Below are 22,815 nucleotides of genomic sequence, written 5' to 3'. Positions count from 1 at the left end.
TATTTTACTTATGTTTTCCTTAAATCATAAGCTAACTCATGTGTGGGAGTTACATAGACATACACGCCTTTATTGGCATATCAAATTACAATAAAACAATTGTCCATAAAAGACAGATAAATGCAACAAACATTCAGAGTCTTACCAATGGTGTAGTCCAAATGAACTCATCCGTGCCAGTACCGCACCTCTCCACAGATTCAGACTGAAGACCCACCAACAGAACCCGGGCCTCACCCAACATACAGTATCAACACTCCACTGTAAAACACCACAGAGTTTGTTTGGGGTGAAAGCCAAACACAGAACAAGGGTTGAGGGTTAAAGGAAATGGGCGCACAATGGTGATCATTTCCAATAGGTTGCCACAGCCTTCAATTGTCACACCATCTGGCAATCGATAACAAAACTACGACATCTCTCTATAAATCACCCCCAGGTTATTTGACTTTGGATGACCATAAACCATGTGTGGGAGTTAATTTTTAATTATTTCTTTTACCTGTTTGGATTTTGCTGAAATTTGTGCCGGTCTGTGTCCATATGACATAGTCACCCTGTGGCATCATTTGAGAGGGTTTTTTTTGTTCATGGCTGTGTAATGTGCTGTAGAGCATTCATTAGTTGTTTTATTCTTCCAGTGCCTGAAGGAAGATGTTCAGCGGCAACAAGAAAGGGAGAAGGAGCTTCAGCAGAGATTTTCAGAATTCATGCTGGACAAAGAAACATTTCAGTCGAAATATTAAGTGACACACCTTGTGCTTCAGCCGTTGGCTGCGGAGCTTCTGAAATGCTACAGACACATTTTCCCATCCATATCTCAGGTCAAAGTTTCAAAGCACAGCTATATTACAGAATTCTTGTGTTTTAAAAAAGACTGTTGTTGTTCCTTGTGTTAAGGTAAGGGACCTGTTTTGTTTGGAAGGAGAGAGATTAAGAAAAAACAAACAAACAATGGAATTCACACCCTGATACGGTAAGTTCAGTTAGCATGCACTGAAAGTTCCTGTATGAGACAAAAATCCCAGCAGCCAGTGCTTCGTACATGAGTGCCATTAAAGCATGGCTCCCAAATCAGAGGAAGCAAATTATGCCAAATTCCCGCTGAAACCAGCCAGGCAAGCTGACGGTGACTGACTTGCACATGTTGTTACTTGAGCCTGACTCACTTTTTATTTTTGGGGTGGAGGGCTGTGCCATATGACGTCAACTCTGATGGCCCTAGAGGGCAAGTGGGAGGGAAATGAATCCGAGCCCTGCCCCCTTGAGCCCTGCCCCCCATCTGAGATCTGCCAGTCCCAGTGATGTGTGGGGCAGATGCACCAAGTGAAGACTTCTGCTTCAGCCTTCAACGCAGTTGGCTGCTGCGCACAAACATCTGGAGATCAGGGTCCCAGCATTTCCATATTAAATCACTTCGGATTTCATTTTAATCACATTGTCGTTTGCTGAAATTACCATTTCCCCGTGATTGTAGTATTTTACCATGGTTAAGATCAACAATATAGTTTGTCTCTGTGTGTACCAGTGACTACTGTGGCTCTAATAAATCTGGCAATGTAAAACAAAAAGTATTGGTGTTTGCTTGTGTCCTATATCTTGAATAGAGTTTAAAACTGTTTTATTAAAGAAACTTTGCCAGCAGCATAGAGCTTATATATTTACCTTGGATCCTAAAGAGTGAAAAACACCTAGTTCTAAAAGCAAGATAAATCTTGTATGGAAGAGCTTCCTTAAAAACTTTGGCAAAAAAGACTACCCCCCCCCCCCCGCCCCCCTCCAAAAGATCCTGTTTAGGCTGCAATTCTGGAAACGCTTTCGTGGGATTAAGCCTCATTCAATAAAATGGGGCTTACTTATAGACCAGGGGTAGGGAACCTGCGGCTCTCCAGATGTTCAGGAACTACAATTCCCATCAGCCCCTACCAGCATGGCCAATTGGCCATGCTGACAGAGGCTGATGGGAATTGTAGTTCCTGAACATCTGGAGAGCCGCAGGTTCCCTACCCCTGTTATAGACCAACCTAGGAGTGGTCCTAAGTCTCACTCAGTAATATTACAGGTGTTTAAGTGTCAGACTCTTCATTTTGTTAACAGTAAAAGACTAAAATGCAAAATCTAAACGTAGACGTGATGTGAGCAAAAGCTGTGCTCTTGTAAGAACACTGTGAAGGAGCTGTTCTGAATTCAGTCTCTGTAGGATTTAGCCTTGCTTGACTCAGAGGGGTAAATATTTGTGAGAATGGTACAGCACTTGAACCCTTTAGGTTTGAAAACATTGGCTGGTTCATTTCCTAACAGAGTACCATGAGATCAGAATAGATTAAGCTGTGATTAATGACTCTGAAATCATTGTATGAGACCATCTGCACTTCCATCCCAACAATTAACTTGTGCTTTGTCGAGAAAGCTTCGTGGTACTAAATCGCTATAAAATAACCTTCAGTTAGCAGTGGTGAAAACATAATTTATGTTCTACAACAAACGAGGTAGTTATTTAAAAAAAAAATCCTGTTGCCAGGTGACACTAAAGTAATCAAAGATGTTGGTAAAAATACAAGTATTTTAAATAAATGCTTTGCATATCTTTTTAAAGTTTTGAGTTTGGCTTTCGATTCGTGAGTCCCTGTAATCTCTTCCTCTCTCCTGATTTCACTATTAATTAAAAAATTTAAAACCCAAGTTTGTAAAGTACCTAATAGTCAACAACACCAACAACAAAAATCACATCTCCATTTAACTGAACATTGATTGTTTTATGTCAGTCCTTTTGTGGACAAAAGTAATATCTTAGTTTTAGTAATTTGATAGTCAAGGAGAGGGCCTTCTAAAACACAGGAGTAGCATACAAAGGAGGTGTTGTTCCCAGCTACTGGACTTTAGCTGTTCTACTGCAGACCAACATTGCCACCTTCTGAAAATAAGGGATCTGGCTCTAACACAATCACTGGGATTGCCTTCAGTGCCACATCAGGTTGGTAGAGATGTGGGCTTCAAAGGTCAAGTTCATTGCTCCTTTTCATTTTTTTATCATCTGCAAGACTAGGCTTCTACAGTTATCAGACAAGAAGGGGAGTTATCTGGACAGAGAAAATAGACATCTCTTAGGATTGCCTTTCGTGGTCATGTGCTCCCTATTCTGGAAAACTAAATGGACCAAAATCTACACAAGGCATTTCATGGTGATTATGTTTTGACGACAAGCCCTTGCAGCAGGCGCTGTTACTTTCCCAGGTGCAGCTAGCCAAGTTCATTCAAATGCTCTTATGGCTCAACCCCAGGGCCAGAAGGTAGCTGAGATCTGTAGGCCCAGACTAGGGCTGCAAACCTCTAGGTCCGTGGTGGCGAACCTTTGGCACTCCAGATGTTATGGACTACAATTCCCATCAGCCCCTTCCAACATGGCCAATTGGCCATGCTGACAGAGGCTGATGGGAATTGTAGTTCCTGAATATCTGGAGAGCCGCAGGTTCGCCACCACTGCTCTAGGTGGCAGCTGGAGATCTGGGATTACCACTGATCTTTAGACAACAGAGATCACCTGTAGAAAATGGCAGCTTTGGAAAGCAGACTTTATGACATACCCCGTTGAAGACCCTCCCCAGACTCCACCCTCCTCAGGCTCCGCCCTCAAAATTCCCACAGTCCCAGCACGGATGACACTCAATGAACAACAGTTACGAAGTGCAACTTTATTCTCTTGTCACTTCCACTTTGGAAGGCCAGGAACACCCTTCCTTCTCCTGTTGGTTCATGGAGAAAGACAGCTGCAGAAGATCTGGGCTACCCTCACGGGAGCCACACTGAACACAAATTTAGAGCAGAAAGTTGCTTTTGAGTTTGTGAGCGACTTGAACAAGATGAATGGACAAGCAAAACCAGACTTAGGATGCACTTGGCAATTTAAAAGAAAGACTTGCCACAAGGTGTATGTGTATTTATTTTCTGGCATAAAATGAATGAATGAAATTAGATGGTTCCTAATAGATGCCAGCAGTTTTCTCAGCTAAGAAAGGAACGATAGGTGATTTGAGGGGGGGGGGGGGGGCGCCTGCATCTGGTTTAGCCAAACTACAAGCATAAGGGTGCCTTTCATTTTCTCCTCCCTCCTCCCCCCAGCATGATTTTTAAAGCATGCAGCTTTGTGCAGAAATCTCTTTCAGATTAAAGTCAAAAGTTTTTGAATGTATCGGTTTAGACAGGACCTGCCTTATTAGATCATTTTAATGTCTGCAGGTTGGAACGAAGATTCTGATGTATTCAAATTACTTAAAAGATTCCTCAAAAGAGGCAGGAATAGTTCTTTAGAATCACTTTGTCCATCACTAGCGTTTATGAATTGCGATGCCTGGGAACGGGGACTATATTTCTTGTTGATTCGGTTCATATGTTGTGTGGAATCCCTGCCAAATACGCACTCCAGGTAAATGCCTCGGGGGGCTCTGGCCAGAATTTGTCTTGTTTCTCCTTCCCTGCCTCTCCCCGCCAACCAATGCACATGTGGGGCACATTCAGCATCTTTATTTTTCTGGTAACCATCATTTAGTACATAGTTATACCTGCTGAGGCTGTCTAGTACTTTTTTGAGAGAATTATTTAGGAAAGGGCCTCACAATTGCATAAAGACTGTGGTGGATTCCGCACAGCTTAAATATAACGTCTTTAGGATGTAATAAAAAGCATTTTGGGAAAGAACTTTGCACAGCTCTCTTCCTAAAATGACTTCAGGGGGAGAGGCCTCGCGTGCCACGGTGCCCATCCAAACCCTGCCCCCCAAGCGTTTAGGGGCACGTGGGGGTGGGCGCCAGGAGCAAATGCTGTTTTTAGGATTGCAGGATCCATGCTGAGAAACAGTAGGGTGAGCTGGAATAAAGAGGAACAAGCAGAGCTGTGCTGGGTGACCTTGGGCTAGTCACAGCTTCTCGGAGCTCTCTCAGCCCCGCCTACCTCACAGGGTGTTTGTTGTGAGGGGGGAAGGGCAAGGAGATTGTCAGACCCTTTGAGTCTCCTGCAGGAGAGAAAGGGGGGATATAAATCCAAACTCCTCCTCCTCCTCCTCCTCTTCTTCTTCTTCTTCTTCTTCTTCTTCTTCTTCTTCTTCTTCTTCTTCTTCTTCTTCTTCTTCTTCTTCTTCTTCTTCAGGGAGAAGTGATTTTGGATCTTGTGAGCCACTCTGAGTCTGTGACCCCCGGGTAGGGGCAGGAGATCAGTAAAGCAAAATATACTTTTGCTCATGAGGCCAAAATACACTTAAAGGGCACAAACACACTGCTTCCAGCTGTGAGCAGCGGCAGGCACTGATCTGCTAGGTTGGCCGCTGCCTTTGCCCCCCCCCCACCCCGGGGGGGCTGTTGAGATGTCAAAGGAGGCAACAGGTGCCAGGCGGGTGCTCTTGGGTTTCAGTTGCTGGAGCTTCCCTACGTATTTCCCTGGATCTCCTGTAAAAAAAATGCTGCAGTTGAGGTACGCAGTCAGAATAAATCAGAGAATAGGAACTGACGGCAGCAGGAGCTCTCTTGGCTTTGCTAATTGGTTTTTCTAATGTTGCTGCATCCAGATTTGGGTCGCAGGTTCTACAAGCTGGACAGACAGAAGCTCTGGTGGTTCAGAGACCTGTTTAGGTGCTTCTGCACTTGCTCCTTCAGCCCCCAATATATAGTTTCCCTTTTTTAAATTTTCAAGGAGTTATCTTTATAGGAGGAGGAGGAGTTTGGATTTATATTCCCCCTCTCTCTCCTGCAGGAGACTCAAAGGGGCTGACAATCTCTTTGCCCTTCCCCCCTCACAACAAACACCCTGTGAGGTAGGTGGGGCTGAGAGAGCTCCGAGAAGCTGTGACTAGCCCAAGGTCACCCAGCTGGCGTGTGTGGGAGTGCACAGGCTAATCTGAATTCCCCAGATAAGCCTCCACAGCTCAGGCGGCAGAGCTGGGAATCAAACCCGGTTCCTCCAGATTAGATACACGAGCTCTTAACCTCCTACGCCACTGCTGCTCCACATAGCTACACATTAGATACACGAGCTCTTAACTTCCTACGCCACTGCTGCTCCACATAGCTACACATTAGATACACGAGCTCTTAACCTCCTACGCCACTGCTGCTCCACATAGCTACACAGACATGCAGAAGAGAATCGTAGCCACTCAGAAGATGGGTCTGCTGCCCGTGGAAAAGCATTGAGTTGACCTGCCCTCCATGGATTGACTTCCTTACTGCACAGAAAAATTAAGTCGGTCCTGGTTCTTGGAAGCACAGTTATATTCACCAGCGCAGCTGTGCTACCCACAACTGGTGAGACTGAGCATTTCCAAGACAGAAAAGGCCCGCGTGCTCAGTCAGCAAGAGGAAGGTCTAGTCCCGTGGCGGCAAACCTTTGGCACTCCAGATGTTATGGACTATGATTCCCATCAGCCCCTGCCAGCATGGCCAATTGGCAGGGGCTGATGGGAATTGTAGTCCATAACATCTGGAGTGCCAAAGGTTCGCCACCACTGGCTAGTCATAGTGGCCTCCTCACCCCATGTATTGCAATGCTGATTCTTGATGGAGGAGAAATTACGACTCTGTTCGCAGTTTGGGACTCTATATTCTGAAAAAGCTCCAGAAGTTCAGCGCAGGAGGAAGAACGACTCCTGCCGAATTGCTTTGCGGGTGATGTCCAAAGCTCGTCTTCCTTTCAGTTCTCCCATCAAAGCGTTGATGGGGCCGAGGGGGGCCCTCTGAGATCCCTCGGAGCTCCCAGTGGAAGGTGGACCGGCCACAATGTGGAACTGTGCTGTAGGAGGTCATGATTAATTCATGATGAACTCATTCCCTCGCATAAAAGATGGCTTTTTACTGCCGTTCGATGCTTCAGGCGACCGGACCGCAGCACTACAGTGATTTATTTTTGTAATGGGGTTTGAACTGGTTTCAAACATTTTGAGTTTGCATTTGAAAATATCCATTTCCTTGCCAATGCTATATCCACATATTTGCTCAGCATACACTCTACCTGTGACTTTGATTGATGACTCCCCACCACCATCACACACACACCTACAACCAGAAAATGGTCCAGGGCTTACAGTTGGTTAAGCAAAATTCTCTGGTGCGGAGTAGTTTGGCTGTTCACACACTGTTGCCTTATCCCCCCACCCCCCCTTACTCCAGTATTTCTTGAGTGGTCGTGGGAGGCCTGGGGAGAAACACACCAGCCTTTCATGCACCAACAGGCAAAAAGATCTGGCATGAAAAGGATCACTTTAGGAAGTTACACATGTGTGTCTTCCACCTTCGTTTCCGTCTAGTTCCGTACAAACGTCTGGTACTTCCACGGACAGAAACATATCTCACCATTACGTGATTCTGAAGATGCCAGTCATAGATGCGGGCGAAACGTTAGGAGCAAAAACTACAAGGCCACGGCCACACACGTCAGAAAACCCACAACAGCCAGTTGATCGCAGCTGTGAAAGCCTTCCACAACACTGTACTTTCGTTCCTTACAAAAGACACTGCCATGTTTACTGAATGAGTTATATCAAATCTTGGACCTCCCTGTTAGTCCTGAGGAGAGAAAAATCTCATGTTGTGTTATGGAAAATCAAAGCAACACGGATGGTGGCTCGTCCGAGCCCTTTCTACTCAAATCTCCTAAAATGTTTGCAAAATGTATTCAATTCCTGCCCCCCTTTTGATCAGGCCCCCCCCCCCCTTATGAAGCCTTTTAAAACATCTTTCAGCCCAAAGAATGCTAGAAAAGGGAATCATTCAAAACTTTTTGAGACTGTAAACAAAACATTTTGGGGAAAACTATGCGGAATTCCACCCCCAAATGCTTTGTTTTCTATCCTGAAGATGTTTGATTTATGCTGTGCGGAAATGATCCCGGCGTCTGCAGAAGGAAAACCTGGTCAGGGAAATATTAGGATTAGAGAAGTGATACTCGGCAACTTGGCGGGGGGGCGGGGGGGAGCACCAGCAGCACGATCTTGAAATCACTTTTTTGGGGAAAGTGATGTCAGATCTCTAGAGGGATTTCCAGAAAATCTATGGTAAAATCATAGAGTTCCCTGTGATTCCTAGAGAGGATTGATATTCTCTTTTTTATTTTTCTGGGAAGTGATGTCATGATGTTGCCTGATGCTGATCTTTAAAATTACTTTTCTCCCGCTGGTCACGGTAGCAGGAAAGGAGAGCCTGGGGGGTAAAGAATTTCCTCCCCAGAGGGAGTTTGACAATCCTACTGGAGAACCAGACACAAGATCTTTGCCTAGTAAGGCCTGTTGATGGTTCCCACCTTTTCACGTGGGCGGCTGGAGCAAGGGTCTGCAACCTATGGCTCTCCAGATGTTAATGGACTACAATTCCCATCAGCCCCTGCCAGCATGGCCAATTGCTGTGAGGCGGGGGGGGGGTGCTTTTGTGAATGTTTTTAAAAGACTGGGGTGCTGATTTATTTTAGTTTTTTTCAATTTGTAACTGAATGTCAACGGAGGAAAAATGGGGAATCAAACCTTGTTCTCCAGATTGGAGTTCACTTCACTTAACCACTACGCTACAATTGCTGAATTGCTGTGAACTGGAACAGCACTCTTCTGGAGAGGTAGCTGAGAAATAACCCTGGGCGAGCCACAGTTCTTCAGAGTTCTCTCTGGTCGTTTCCCCACTTACCTCAACCACCCGCTTCCTTTGTTACGCTACATTCTCAGGGCGCTGCCATTTCTGGATAAAGGGCTCCCGGGCTTCTCCCCTGACCCCAAGCCCAGCTTCTGCACGGGGTCATCAAAAGGCTGCCGGGTTGAGGGAGCTTCCAGGAATGGTCGCCAAGCACTGGAGGGGGGGGCGCGACAGCGGCAGCGTCGGGGCGGCTGCTTTGTCGCCGCCCCTGTAGTGGGGAGTGCCGGGGGACCCTGCGCTACTTGGGGAGAGTAGCGCGCAGCAGCAGGTAAGTGCGAAAACGACCTCTGTTACCCGCTGCCTGAGCAACTTAAATAGTGATTTCAGTGATTTCAGATCTGCAGCAAATAAAGAGGTTCGGCAGGCAAGATTCTTCAAAAAACATCTCTTTACTGTAACACCAAAGAACCCCTGTGACAGCACTCTGCTAGAGCAACCGCAACTCGAGCGTACACTGGCACACAGGCACAACGCACACTGGGCACCAGGTGAGGCACAAGGCCAAGCCTGGCAGAAAGTTCCCCTAACACAAAACACCAAGTTCTTATAGTAAAATTTTGGAGGTTACATCATGGATTGAATTATACAGTAATAATACAGGGCCATCAAGGTCCATTGAGCTTCTTCTGAGACATCCAGGTCTTATCTTTAGTCAGAAAACACCTCCGGATAGTTGTCCTTGTGATAATGCCGATGTTTGCCTGCTGGCTCTTATGCATATTCACCTGAATGTTCCGCGCTGTTTCTGGCTGTAAATGCTTCGTTTTTGAAACTTACAAATTTGGGAGAGATTTTTAGTAAGACGGAAATTAAGGCCCCTTCCGCACATGCAAAATAATGTGTTTTCAAACCACTTTCACAACTGTTTGCAAGTGGATTTTGCCATTCCGCACAGCTTCAAAGAGCACTGAAAGCAGTTTGAAAGTGAATTATTCTGCATGTGCGGAATGAGCCTAAGTTATTCTTTAGTGATTTTTCCCTAAACTAGGAGGAAATTGCTTAACATAAATTCTGCCAATGGCTGTTGGCTTTTCCTGGTATGTGAGACAAACAATTACTTGGGACTATGTCAAAATGCAAAGCGGTTTGCCTGATTCATTAACTGTTTGCCTCCTGTTTCGTTGGGTCCACCTTTAGCATAATCTAATCTTTTGTTCCAGCAAGGTTGTGACTTGGACAGTGGTTTCAGGGAATAATACATTTTACAGCAGGAAGAAGAATGCTTTACAGAAAACCAGAATAAAACCTAAATTCTATTAACACTATATGTCTGTCAAAACTATATTAAAAACAAAAATCATTATTACCTGTTCCTCTGCCTACATCTCAATCCCACCTACCTCACAGGGCATTTGTTGTGGTGGGAGGGAGGAAAAGGAGATTATAAGCCCCTTTGAGTCTCCTTACAGGAGAGAAGGGGGGATATAAATCTAGTGTGAATTAGACCTATCGAGGATCCTCAAGTGGGTTGGACCCAGTGGGTTGGACCCAGTTAGTTTTATCATTGGCGTAGGAGGCAGTGGCGTAGGAGGTTAAGAGCTCATGTATCTAATCTGGAGGAACCAGGTTTGATTCCCCGCTCTGCCACCTGAGCTGTGGAGGCTTATCTGGGGAATTCAGATTAGCCTGTACACTCCCACACATGCCAGCTGGGTGACCTTGGGCTAGTCACAGCTCTTCTGAGCTCTCCCAGCCCCACCCACCTCACAGGGTGTTTGTTGTGAGGGGGGAAGGGCAAGGAGACTGTAAGCCCCTTTGAGTCTCCTGCAGGAGAGAAAGGGGGGGATATAAATCCAAATTCTTCTTCTTCTCTTCCCAGTGGTGGGATCCAAAAAATTTTATAACAGGTTCCAATGGTGGTGGGATTCAAACAGTGGCGCCGCCACACACACGCACCTCCAGTCCCTATTGGGCAGGGAGGTTGCTTTAGTAACCCCTTCTCGGCACTCAGAAAAAATTAGTAACCACTTCTAGAGAAATGGTGAGAACTGGTTGGATCCCACCTCTGCCTCTTCCCTTCCTGTCCTACATGGGTTTTATCCATGCAGGTCCCATGATTCCCTGCATGGCCTTTTTAATGGTTAAAGGGAGCTGTGCTTCATCACCAGTGGAAGGAGTGGTTGGATCAACCCTGCGACATATTAAGAATTCTGGAAGATTCAGGAATCTCAGCACAGGGGGCCCAGCAGATGGAGAAATGGGCCAAAGCTCCCCAGGGGGCTGAAAGTCCCTTTCTGCAAATTATGGGTTCTCTCCCCGCCACCCACCCCCACCCCTACACGCCTTCTGCCCCTCCGGCAATGGCAGAGACATATTTCCCGAGCAGCCGTTACTCGCAAGGCAGACTTGCTTCCTTAGAGCTTTGGCCTTTGATTGCCTGTACAATTTTTCTCCCTAATGTTTTACTGCGTCAATAAATCAAACATTTGCTGGCTGGTATCCAACCATGCATTTCCTCCAACAGAATAGCATTTTTGTCAGTGGAAAGGGGGTAGTGGTGGCGATTTCTACTAATTTCCCCTCTTTTTGGGGACCTCAAATGTGCTATCCAGGAAGGACTGCTGACCCCCCAGGACAACATTGGGGGGGGGGGCTCGGTGGGCTGCAACAGGAGGAAGAAGAGGAAAAGTCCTTCTCCTTGAAGTCCACAGATGGTTGGCTACATGCCAGTATCTTTAAATATCTCCTTCAGTTTGCATATCTGTCTCGATATCTACCTCCTGTTTACATATTCTGTCCATCTGGCAACACCTCGATCAAAGTCTCTGGCTTCAAGGAATTCAAATAATTCTTCTATTTCTGTCACATTTTATTTCCCTTGTTTCTTATTCTTTTGCCGTCTTTAATCAGAGTCCTCGGGAGTCTCCCAGACTGAAATTCATAGACTCCCTCTCTCCCCCGCCAATTATTCCAACAGAGCTTGACTAGGAGAGAACTTGTATTTATTTTTTAAAACAATTTCACCCTGAGATTCCAAATGCAAATTATATATGTTAATACCAGCCTCTCCCCTCCCGCCCCTGCCCCAGCCATAGAAAGGGTATATTTCACTTCAGGAGGCTACATGGGGTTTTGTAGCTGCCTTATGAAAGAACATTCGTTATACTGCATCTATAATGAGAAAATTATTCTCGATTGCCCAGGGGATTGGTTGTGATTAGACTATTTGCCTTTCGCTTCCTCTCCTAAATTAACAACCTCCCCCCCCCCCCAAAAAAAAAACCCTGGAACGCAGTCAGAAAATAGTCTGGCAAAATCTCTATGAGACCAGGATGTAGGGTGTGGAGGGGGGCAGTAAAGATATTTTTGTATTAAGCCAGTCGATGGTTCAGTTTTGCGCTCTGATATGTTGCCAAGTTTCTGAGGGGTGTCAGAGGAGGAAGCGCTCCCTGGGCGTGTGCAGTCAGCAAAGCCCGTTCCTTAGCCTGTTCAAATGCTTTAAACCCTCCCATGACAGGCTTAGATGAGGCGTCAGCTGTCTGTCTTTTCAGCTGAGTTCTGTGGGCGGGGGCGGGGGGGGGGGGGGGGGGGAATTGCCAGCAGCCTCCTTCCCCGTCTTCCCCAAAATTCTTGATCCTTTTGAGCTTTCCATGTACAAACAAGGCTGAGCTCTTGACATGCAACCTGTCGCATTTTGTGGAGTATTTTTCATGCTCCCCAAAACAATATGTCATCCCAGCCTCTTGGGGGACAAGTTACCCAAAATGGTCATTTTGGGGGTGGGATTTTATCATTCGGAGGTCCCTCCTAATCTGGGCGCCTGGATCGAGGATCCCCAAGATGGCGCTCGTGGGCACTTGCCCGTGACTCCTTCTTGGCACCCACCAAGTGTTTGTAGAAAGAGGGTGGGGTCCGGAGGGGCTCCTTTCCAGAAAGACTTCTGTTTGGCCACTGGGGATCTGCTCGGTTGCATAGATTAAAATTGAATTGTTTCGGCAGCGTTGGTTTCAACAATACAACAACCTTTATTAGGCATATTAAAATAGGCTCCAGAGCGTTACAGACATTTCTGAAGCGCAAATCAAAAGCACATTCAAAACACAGACAGATAAACTGTATCTAGCATTGGACGTTACTTAGAAAATTCTGTCACTTGTAAAAGAAATTTTGCTACTTTTTCCAAGAGCACGGCCTCTGTGTTATTTAACAAAAGCTCCACAACAGAGTTGTCAGAGTCTCTTTCAGATTTGTCGAAGACCCGCCCAGGAGAGAAATTCCTAATACCCACATATCTCGGACAGTCAAGTATAATGTGAGCAAGAGTCTCCACTTGGTTTTTACAGCGTGGACAGACCCGATCCTGGAGACGGATAAGTGTTGTTTTTATTTGTTGGTTTTATTTCCACTCATTCCACTTTTCCAATGTATTTTTTTAAAACACACTCTCTTGTCCTCTGTGCTTATGCTTCCTCTGTGTGAGTGGCTCCCCGAAGAAACAACCATTTTGTGGCTGGTTTCACCTTCTAGCCCCTCCAGGTTCCAAAATTTGGGGACTCTTGCCCTAAACTGTGGATTATTCACTAGCAGCTTGAATGCAGATCCAGTTCTGATCCCTGAGACGACAAATAAGTGCTGAAACTTCCAGATGCATATCTAGGGAACAGCAGTGGCATAATGGTTAAGAGCAGGTGCACTCTAATATGGAGAACCGGGTTTGATTCCGCGCTCTGCCACTTGAGCTGTGGAGGCTTCTCTGGGGAACTAGATTAGCCTGTGCACTCCAATACACGCCAGCTGGGTGACCTTGGGCGAGTCACAGTTCTTCGGAGCTCTCTCAGCCCCACCCACCTCACAGGATGTTTGTTGTGGGGTGGGGAGCAAAAGGAGATTGTAAGCCCCCTTGAGTCTCCCTGCAGGAGAGAAAGGGGGGATATAAATCCAAACTCTTCTTCTTCTAGGGTGGGGACAGTGGGGTCGTGTGTTCCCTAACCACCAGGAACTCTGCTTTGCCCCTGAAGGGTCCAGCTATAAACAGTGGACTTCAGAGGCGGAGCCCACAATTTAAAGTTGGACCCAGTAGGGCTGAGTCCAGCAGCGTTGAACTGCGGCTTTGGCCTGGCCTGGTCCGGCTTTGTACTGCGGCCTCTGCCTCTGGAGCTCTGCCTCCAAAGTCCAAATGGACTTTGGAGATGGAGACTGCAGTGTAGAATTCTAGGCTCAGCCTGGCTAGGCCCAGTGTTGAAGGGAGGGCTTCGCTTCTGGTATCCAGGTGGACTTCAAAATCAGAGCAGACATTTCAGTGCTGCATTGAGCCAAAGCTCCTCGCCGTGTCAAATTGTTTCATCAACACTGTCCAAGCAAGTCGGGGGCGGGGGGAGGCCTTAGAGGGAGCAGAATGTCAGGAGGCCTGTATGTTGGGACTTTGCTTATGCTGCTGTTTCATTGCACTGGGGGGAGGTTGGTAGGGGTTAACTGCATTTCTAACTGTCTTTTCCCTGTTGTTGTAGAATGTGGAGTAATACCAGGTGGTATCAAGGCCGTTGCTTGCCCATCTTCTGTTATCTCCTTACACTTACTTTTAGGCGCACTTTCCCAGGCTGGGTGGGGGGGGCTTCCAGTTCTTTTAGCTATTGGAGTTTGCACGGGCTTTTTCTCAGTCTTGGCTTTGGCCAGGGAAGATCCCCGAACCAATAAAGCTGCTGTTCTTCAACAAGAGTTTTTGTGTGTTTTTGGGATTCTGACACAGGGGAGGGGTTTTCAACATATGCCCTAGGGACCATTTTCCAAAGGTACGCCCCTGGATTCTTCCTATTGCTGGTCTAGTTCCCTCCCAGCGCCATTCTGCTGGGCTCCCGTTCCCTTGAACTGGGGCCTACAAAATCACAAAGGCTCTTTGTCCTTGAGAGCCAGCGTGGTGTAGTGGTTAAGAGCAAGTGGATTCTAATTTGGAGAACCAGGTTTGATTCCCCACTCCTCCACCTGAGTGGCAGAGGCTTATCTGGTGAACCAGATGTGTTTCTGCTCTCCTACATTCCTGCTGGGTGATCTTGGGCCAGCCACAGTTCTCTCAGAACTCTCTCAGCCCCACCTACCTCACAAGGTGTCTGTTGTGGGGAGAGAAAGGGAAAGTCGCTTGCAAGCCACCTTGAGTCTCCTTACAGAAGAGAAAGGTGGGATATAAATCCAAATTATTATTATTACCATCATCATCATCATCATCATCATCACCACCACCACCACAAGCATAAGCATTTTATTGTCATTGTGCACGCACAACGAAATTTACAGCAGCATTCCTCGATGCACACAATTTCAGACTCATACCCCATCCTCACTTTCCCCTTCCTCCACCCATCCCTACACAGCCCCAAACACATCAACACGAAGCCCCGGAGTGCTGGATGAGACGGGTCTCTCAGAATATTTTGGGCTTTTTTTAGGCTTTGGGAATTATAGAGTTCTTCCAAGGAGGGGAGAGGGCAGCCGATAATCCTCTGTGCAGTAGTGATCACTCTTTGGAGCGCCTTCCTATCTGCCACTGTGCAACTGGAGAACCATACACAGATGCAGTAGGTTAAGACACTCTCTATAGCACAGCGGTAAAAGGACACCAGGAGTTTTCCATTCAGTTGTTGTTTCCTTAACAGTCTCAGATAGTACAGTCTTTGCTGGACCTTCTTAACCACCGCAGCAGTCTGTACGCCCCAGGTCAAGTCCTCTTTAATCATGACGTCCAGAAATTTAAAACTAGCCACCCGCTCTACCTGATCTCCATTTATAGCCAAGGGCTGAATTTCTGAGCTATTCCTTCTGTAGTCCACTATAAGCTCCTTTGTCTTGTTAGTATTAAGAATCATCCTCCTCTTCCTCTGTTTGGTGATCAGCAATCAGCTGCAACTTGACTTTATTTTATACTCATAGAGTAGGTGATGAGAAAGTCCTCTGCTTGAGAACCTGGAGAGCCATGGCCAGTCTGAGTACACCATATTGACTTTAATGGAGCAATGGTCTTTCAGTAGAAGGAAGCTTGACATTTTAATGTTACCAGTATTGAAAGGCAACGTTATAGGAAGGTCTTTGCATCAATGTCAAGTTTGTTTTCCCTCCAAGATGCTAGATCAGAAGGACCACTGATATCACCTAGCAAGGTTCTTCTTATCTTCTGAGCTGTAGTTTCTCGCTTTTAACCACTTTCTGCTGATATGGAAAACAATTTCCCCCAAGTGACGTTTGGTCAATCCCCCAAAGTGATGTTTGGCCTCACGGAGAACGGATATGCAAGAACTCTGATCTATCATTCCCTGGCCATCTTGGAACAAAGCCATGGATTCCACAGAAAAGGAAACATTTCTCCTAGATGTACATCTCGGAGTTACGTTAGCAGAACATCTGTGTTGTGTGACAAGGGTTTGTGCATATAAAATACTGGCGGGGGGTGTTTTGTGTGCAAGATGGCCCTTGAATGGTTGAGTCCTCGAGCCAAACTGTGCTGACCCCCTATGACAGCAATACATTTTAAGCTGACCCCACACTGAAGCTGTAAGCTTGTGATTTCTTTTTCCGACTAACTGGAGAATATGTGATTTTTAGCTACTGGTCAGGCCGGCCGGCGCTGCCAAAAAGCTTTCAGGGAATTTCCTCACCATGTAACAAATTTTATGAGTCATATGAAAAACTGGGAAATGGTTCAAGCAGCTGACTCAAGTTGACGTGAAGATTTTTACAACACCTCCGTGCCCCGTCGCTGATGGAAGCCAGTAGAATGGGTTATTGTAACATCGGATGGTCTCATTCCGAGGATGCATTCCCAGCTATAAAATAGCTGCAAAACATTTGCAATGCTGGCCAATACAGATGTCAGCCATGACTCCTAGCAATGTGGTGGTTAAGAGCAGGTGGACTCTAATCTGGAGATCCGGGTTCGATTCCTCACTCCTCTACAGTGAGAGGCGGACTCTTACCTAGTGAGCTGGATTTGTTTTCCCACTCCTACGTATGTAGGATGGCTTTCTGAACGTGCGGGGAGCAAAAAAAAAAAGCTCCAAACCAACTCTACCACCTCCCCACCAGAAAGCCCCACGTGGCTCAAAGGACAGTCCGATGGCCGGGGATCAATTTTCAAAAATTCCAGGTTGAGGGAAGGCAATGGGGCAGGGCTGCACGGGTACCGCATCCTCGAAACCTTTGGATGGGGCTGTATTTATTTATTTATTGGATTTATACCTCGCCCATTCCCGAAGGGCTCAGGGTGACTATACAACAATAAGCCAGGATGCAGTTAAAATGTGTCCCTCGAATCATCTAAATTACATTGATTTAATGTCTGAGGCTCATGAGAAGTCATTCAAATCGGTTTTAATTACCATATGGATATCACAATAGGTCTCCAGAAAGTTTGTGTATAATCTATCCCAACTTAGTGTATTGGATTCCTCGTTGTATTGTTGTTTATGATACAAACATACTGTATGCAGAATTATTTATGCCTAATAAAGGTTTACTGCAGTTAAAATAACAATAAATATTTAAAATACATCAATACAACAAATTCAGCAATATCATTAATGATGGTGATTTTGTTGGAATGAGCGACTTCTGCATGCCTGGACACCGGAGGGTGCTGCGTATCTCACTCCAAGGCCCTTTCCCCACTTACCGTTTGCTGCGCGCTACTCTCCCCAAATAGCGCAGGGTCCAGCGGCGCTCCCCACGAGTCTGGGCGGCAACTCTGCCGCTCTCACATCCCCTCAGCGCGCGTCATTTCTGGCGCTGAAGAAACGGCACCTTCTGACAGTGGGGAACACGACCCCGCAGCAGAAATCACTCGCGCTGAGAGTAGCGCGCCGCAAACGGTAAGTGGGGAAAGGGCCCAACTATGTTGTTACCTCTCTGGTATGCCCTCCTTGTCTGGGCCAGGAGACCACCCACTAACTTCCTTTTCCTCTCCATGCTGCACACACTTCTCTCCTGACCTTTGTCCTGAGCGCTGTCCGTCTCAGAGGAGCTTTTCCGCTGGAGCAGCTTCTCACTTGCACATGCGTGATGGTGTGTTGGAGCGCCCATTTGTCCTAGGGAAAGTAATTCCTAGATTAGGGTTTCTTTCGATCTACCTCTTACCTGAAACAAAACTGTGAACTGAAGATGCTTGAATAAATGTAAGTTTTTCCTTTTACATTTTATCTCTTGGAAGTTTCTACAAACTGCACTCACACACACTACTGGGCTGGTCCATAATTAACTAAATCTAACAGACTTAATCCCAACTATCCCCTGGGAGGCCAATAATAGTAGATGTTAATCCAGCTGGCCCCTAAAAAAATTTTGTTTTCAGATCTATAAAATATTTCTCTTACCTTGCACTGATCCAAACCCTCAATAGCCTGCAAACTCTTTTGTATTATTTGAGCATCATACTTCTCAGTAGATAATTAAATGAGAGAAGAGGAAGAGGAGGAGGAGGAAGAGGAGGAGTTTGGATTTATATCTCACCTTTCTCTCCTATAAGGAGACTCTAGGTGGCTTACAAGCTCCTTTCCCTTTCTCTTCCCACAACAGATACCTTGTGAGGCAGGTGGGGCTGAGAGAGTCCTGAGAGAACTGTGACTAGCCCAGCAGGAATGCAGGAGTGCAGAAACACATCTGGTTCACCAGATAAGCCTCTGCCATTCAGGTGGAGGAGTGGGGAATCAAACCTGGTTCTCCAGATTAGAATCCACCTGCTCTTAACCACTACACTACGCTGGCTCTTTTAATAATACTCTGGCACAAATTAGTCAGTCTCTGGGATTCTGTTTTGCATCTTTGCAATATAAGGTAAAATACAGTAACCAAAACAAAAACCTTATTTCAAACATAAGCCATCTTGGATGAGCCCCCGCAAATGTAACCCCTTGAGTCCCCAAGGTCCAGCTTTTAAGTCTAAAATAATTCTAATAAACTCAAAATGTAAATCCAATTTATTAAACGACAACAGAAAGCATTTGCGAAAACATTCCTAAAGATATCAACACTGGTTTGCTAACCACCAGAGGTGGGATCCAGCAGGTTCTCAAAGGTTCCCGAGAGTAGGTTACTAATTATTGGTGTGTGCCGAGAGGGGGTTACTAATGGGTGATTTTGCCACGTGATTTTTGTTTCAGTTACGCCCCTCCTCTCAGCAGTAGCGCGCAGAACTTGAAGCCGTCTAGCAGGAGGTGCACCGGCGTGCGTGGCAGCCTGCGCCTGCGTGCATTCGTTTCCCACCCAAGGACCGGCGCAGCGGCTGCATCCTTGCCACAGCCCTGCCCAGGAATGCCCCGCCCCCGGAATGCTCGGCCACGACCCTGGAATGCCCCGCCCAGCCCCATTGGCGCTACGCCACAGTTTGAATCCCACCACCATGGGAACCTGTTACTAAAATTTTTGGATCCCACCACTGCTAACCACTATCCTATATCAGACTACTCTTCTTCACTGTTCCTTGCAGGCAGCACTGTGGGGACTCCCTGAGGTTAATTCTGGAGCAGAACCACACACACACACACACCCCCACACACACACAGCAGGAAGTCTTCCTGGAAAGGCACCAGATGAGTGTGTTCAACTTGGTAGTGGCCCCCGGAGCAGGCGCAGTGACGTAGCTATAGATTTTTTATGGGGCGGGTTCGGGGGCATGGCCACACCCCACCCACCCCTGGGGGCATGGCCACGCCTCCCAAGCCCCGCCCCCAGCCTCAGTGCTTATAAAAGCAGCTCTCTGAGGCTGGGGACGGCAGTCTCTTCTCCCAGGTGGGGAGGGAAGAAGGATCTGCTGGCTAGGAGCCCAGCTGGTGGGGGTGGGGTGAGGGGGCAAGGGAGGGGGTGGGGGGCAGAGCTTTGGTCATGTAATGGGGGGCTGAACCTGTGACCCCCTCCCTCACCTACGTCCTTGAGCAGACACCCTTTTCTCCCGGCCAGACACGATCAGCCGTCTCTGTTCTAGGATGCTTCGGTGCAGCTCTTCAGGAGTCTGGCTGTGGCAAGTCCCGTTCCTTCCTCTCTCCAGTCACTGCTGCTCCAAAAAAAGGGTTGCGAAGCTCTCCAGGTCCTGCGGTTCTAATGGAAAATAGTTCAGTTCTTCCAGCTGCCACATTCAGCTCATTCTCTCCTGGCCTTTGTCAGCTCCAAAGCCTGTAAAACAGTTTTGGCCTCCGGTTGAAACTGCCTTCAGCCCTTCTCAGTCCACCACCTCTTGCTCTTTTAGCTAGCCCAGTCCTGTTATGGTGAACATATGGGTTGGATGTGCATTATTCTGCATGTGTGGAAGGGGCCTACCTACCTACCTCACAGGGTGTTTGTTGTGAGGGGGAAAGGGAAAGGAATTTGTAAGCCCCTTTGAGTCTCCTACAGGAGAGAAAGGGGGGATATAAATCCAAACTCCTCCTCCTCCTCCTCCTCCTCCTCCTCCTCCTCCTCTTCTTCTTCTTCTTCTTCTTCTTCTTCTTCTTCCTGGATTTTGTCACCTAGGGGCAAAGGGACTCATGAATGTGGCTTTAACATATACCTTGAGAACCAGTATGGTGTAGCGGTCAAGAGCAGTGGACACTAATCTGGAGAACTGGGTTTGATTCTTCACTCCTCCACATGAGCGACAGACTCTTATATGGTGAACTGGATTTGTTTTCCTGCTCCTACACATGAAGCCTGCTGGGTGACCTTGGGCTGGTCACAGTTCTCTCAGAACTCTGTCAGTCTCACCTACCTCACAAGGTGTCTGCTATGGGTAGAGGAATGGAAAGGAGTTTGTAAACCACGTTGAGACAACATACACTAGAGAACAGCAGGGTATAAATCCAAACAACAACAACAACAACAACAACAACAACTACTACTACTACTACTACTACTACTACTACTACTACTACTACTCTTCCTCTTCTTCCTCTTCCTCTTCCTCTTCCTCCTCTTCTTCTTCTTCTTCTTCTTCCATTGCCCAGGGGTGATTCTTTATTTTTAGCTTAATTTTCTCCCACTGACTGCAGCAGTGGGAAATCGGAACCAGGCCACCTTGGGGAGAATCTATCATCCGCTCTGTTCTGGTCTGTTTAATGTGGCTGCAAGGAAACGTTCTGCAATCACAAGCAAACTGAAACAACAATAGTGGTGAAAGCTACTAAAATGTGCGTGGGAGGAAATCATTGTTGGAATTAGCAGTGGAGACGTTGACAGCCGTCCTATCTAAATAATTTTTGGTACCACCTACCTTTGCCTTGTGTATTTCTTTTCAGTCATTAGATAGCTGGAGCGAGGGGGAGGGAAGCCGACCCAAAACTTGAGACATCATTTCATCCTGTCTGTACACTCCATGAGGTTTCTGGCTAGACTCTGGACTATACATGCCAACACATTGTGTGAAAGCTGTTATTGCAACAATTCTGGCTCAGCAGAATCAGGAAGTACTAAAACTTTCCAAACAACACCTCTTCCAGGGGACTGTCCGGCATCATTTTGCAGACTAAAAGAGCTCGGAAGAATGTCAGCACTTATGTATGGGTATCGACTCTACATCCGACAGCCACATATTTTGAAAACATTGACATAAAGAGAGATTTTTTAGCAAGTGACAGTGCTGGCCACAGTGCAGAAACACAACTTGGCAGTGGAGAAAGGAAATCACATTTATGAATGGGCTCTCTGCTTCCACAAAAACCATGGCGCGCTGCTAGGACAGAAGCCACTGGATAGTGCAGCAAGGAATACAAATCTCAGTTGGGTGAATGTAACCCCCATGCTCAGAATGGGTTGACCCAGAAAGGGGTGGAGACCCAAAGCAGCAGGAGGCTGCAGAGCTCATGTAGTTGGAGGAGACAAGGCTACCAGACTCGGACCTTGATTTGTATAAGCCCTTAACACCTTGTTATGGGTTTTTTATGTTTGTAATGGGTGAGAGTTCTCCTGGAAACCTTCATTCGAAGTTCTGCCCCACGTTGGGCGCCAATTTGTAACCTCAGCTTGTGGGTTCTGTGGGGCAGAACTTGGAATGAGTTTGCAACAACAAATTTTAAAAAACAAAATGGTTTACTTTCTTAACATATAACATCAACATTTAACATCACACTTCAAGGTCCTGTTCAGGTTGCATTTTCAAGTCCTTATATTTACAGTCTACTGATACTGCCAAGTCCAATTCTTCTTTGCAAGTGGGTTGGCTCCTGAAGACTCCAAGGGCTTGATGAACAGGATTCAACATGGTGAAGGTTTCCAGGAGAACGCTCACCCATTACAAACATAAGAAACCCTTAACAAGGTGTTAAAGGCTTATACAAATCAAGGTCCGAGTCTGGTAACCTTGTCTCCTCCAAACTACATGAGCTCTGCAGCCTTCTGCTGCTTTGGGTCTCCACCCCTTTCTGGGTCAACCCATTCTGAGCATGGGGGTTACACGAGCACATGTTTCTTTTTGAAGAATATGTTGGCTTAAAGCCAATCCTTCCCCAGCAAGGAAAAGAGGAGCAAGAGATCTGCCTTAACAGCACTAACTGGAGTTGAAGATTGAATCACAATCTGGAGCTCTTCAGCATGAGGAAGTATTGTGTGGCCAGTCCAATACTGCGAAGGACAGTACACATCTGTGCAGTTGTCACTGGGCAGCTGCGGCATCAAGTAATGATGTAGATGTGTGAATGAGCTATGAAAGGCCCATTCATTGGCACAGAGCCTCAGAGGCAGACTGGGAGTTTACAAAGCCCCGGAACAAGGCAAACTGAGCAGTGCCTGCTGAGTTAAAAGCCAATGCCAGGGGTTACTCAGCCCAACAGTGCCAACATTGGCCTCTCCCATCAACTGGTGGCAGCACAAGAGAAGGCAATTGGATTCCACTTGAAGGGACGAGTGGAATGGTCCTGCTTGACTCTGCTGGCTCTTGACCTCTGGGGGCCCATTAAGGACCCACTATCAGAGGTGGGATCCAGCAGGTTCTCACAGGTTCCCGAGAGTAGGTTACTAATTATTTGTGTGTGCCGAGAGGGGGTTACTAATTGGTGATTTTGCCACGTGGTTTTTACTTTAGTTACGCCCCTCCTCTCAGCAGCAGCGCGCAGAACTTGAAGAAGTCTAGCAGGAGGTGCACCGGCGTGCGTGGCAGACTGCGCCCGCGTGCATTCGTTTCCCGCCCAAGGACCGGCGCAGTGGCTGCGTCCTTGCCACAGCCCCGCCCAGGAATGCCCTGCCCCCAGAATGCCCGGCCATGCCCCTG

General features: G+C 46.9%; 1 protein-coding gene across 2 annotated transcripts in view; it reads left to right on the top strand.

Annotated features, from left to right (window-relative positions):
• CDC5L (cell division cycle 5 like) overlaps positions 1–1,571 on the top strand; it is a 39,267-nt gene extending 37,696 nt beyond the window's left edge. For both annotated transcript variants that reach the window (XM_048502971.1, XM_048502961.1), the window contains exon 16: positions 642–1,571. In XM_048502971.1, coding sequence (XP_048358928.1) covers positions 642–746 — 105 coding nt within the window. In that variant the 3' untranslated portion in view covers positions 747–1,571. The remainder of the gene's footprint in view (positions 1–641) is intronic.
• Positions 1,572–22,815: the final 21,244 nt, after the last annotated feature.

Source organism: Sphaerodactylus townsendi, linkage group LG01 (assembly GCF_021028975.2).
Source record: "Sphaerodactylus townsendi isolate TG3544 linkage group LG01, MPM_Stown_v2.3, whole genome shotgun sequence".
Classification (NCBI taxonomy): Eukaryota; Metazoa; Chordata; class Lepidosauria; order Squamata; family Sphaerodactylidae; genus Sphaerodactylus; species Sphaerodactylus townsendi.
This window is presented reverse-complemented; position numbering and strand designations above follow the sequence as displayed.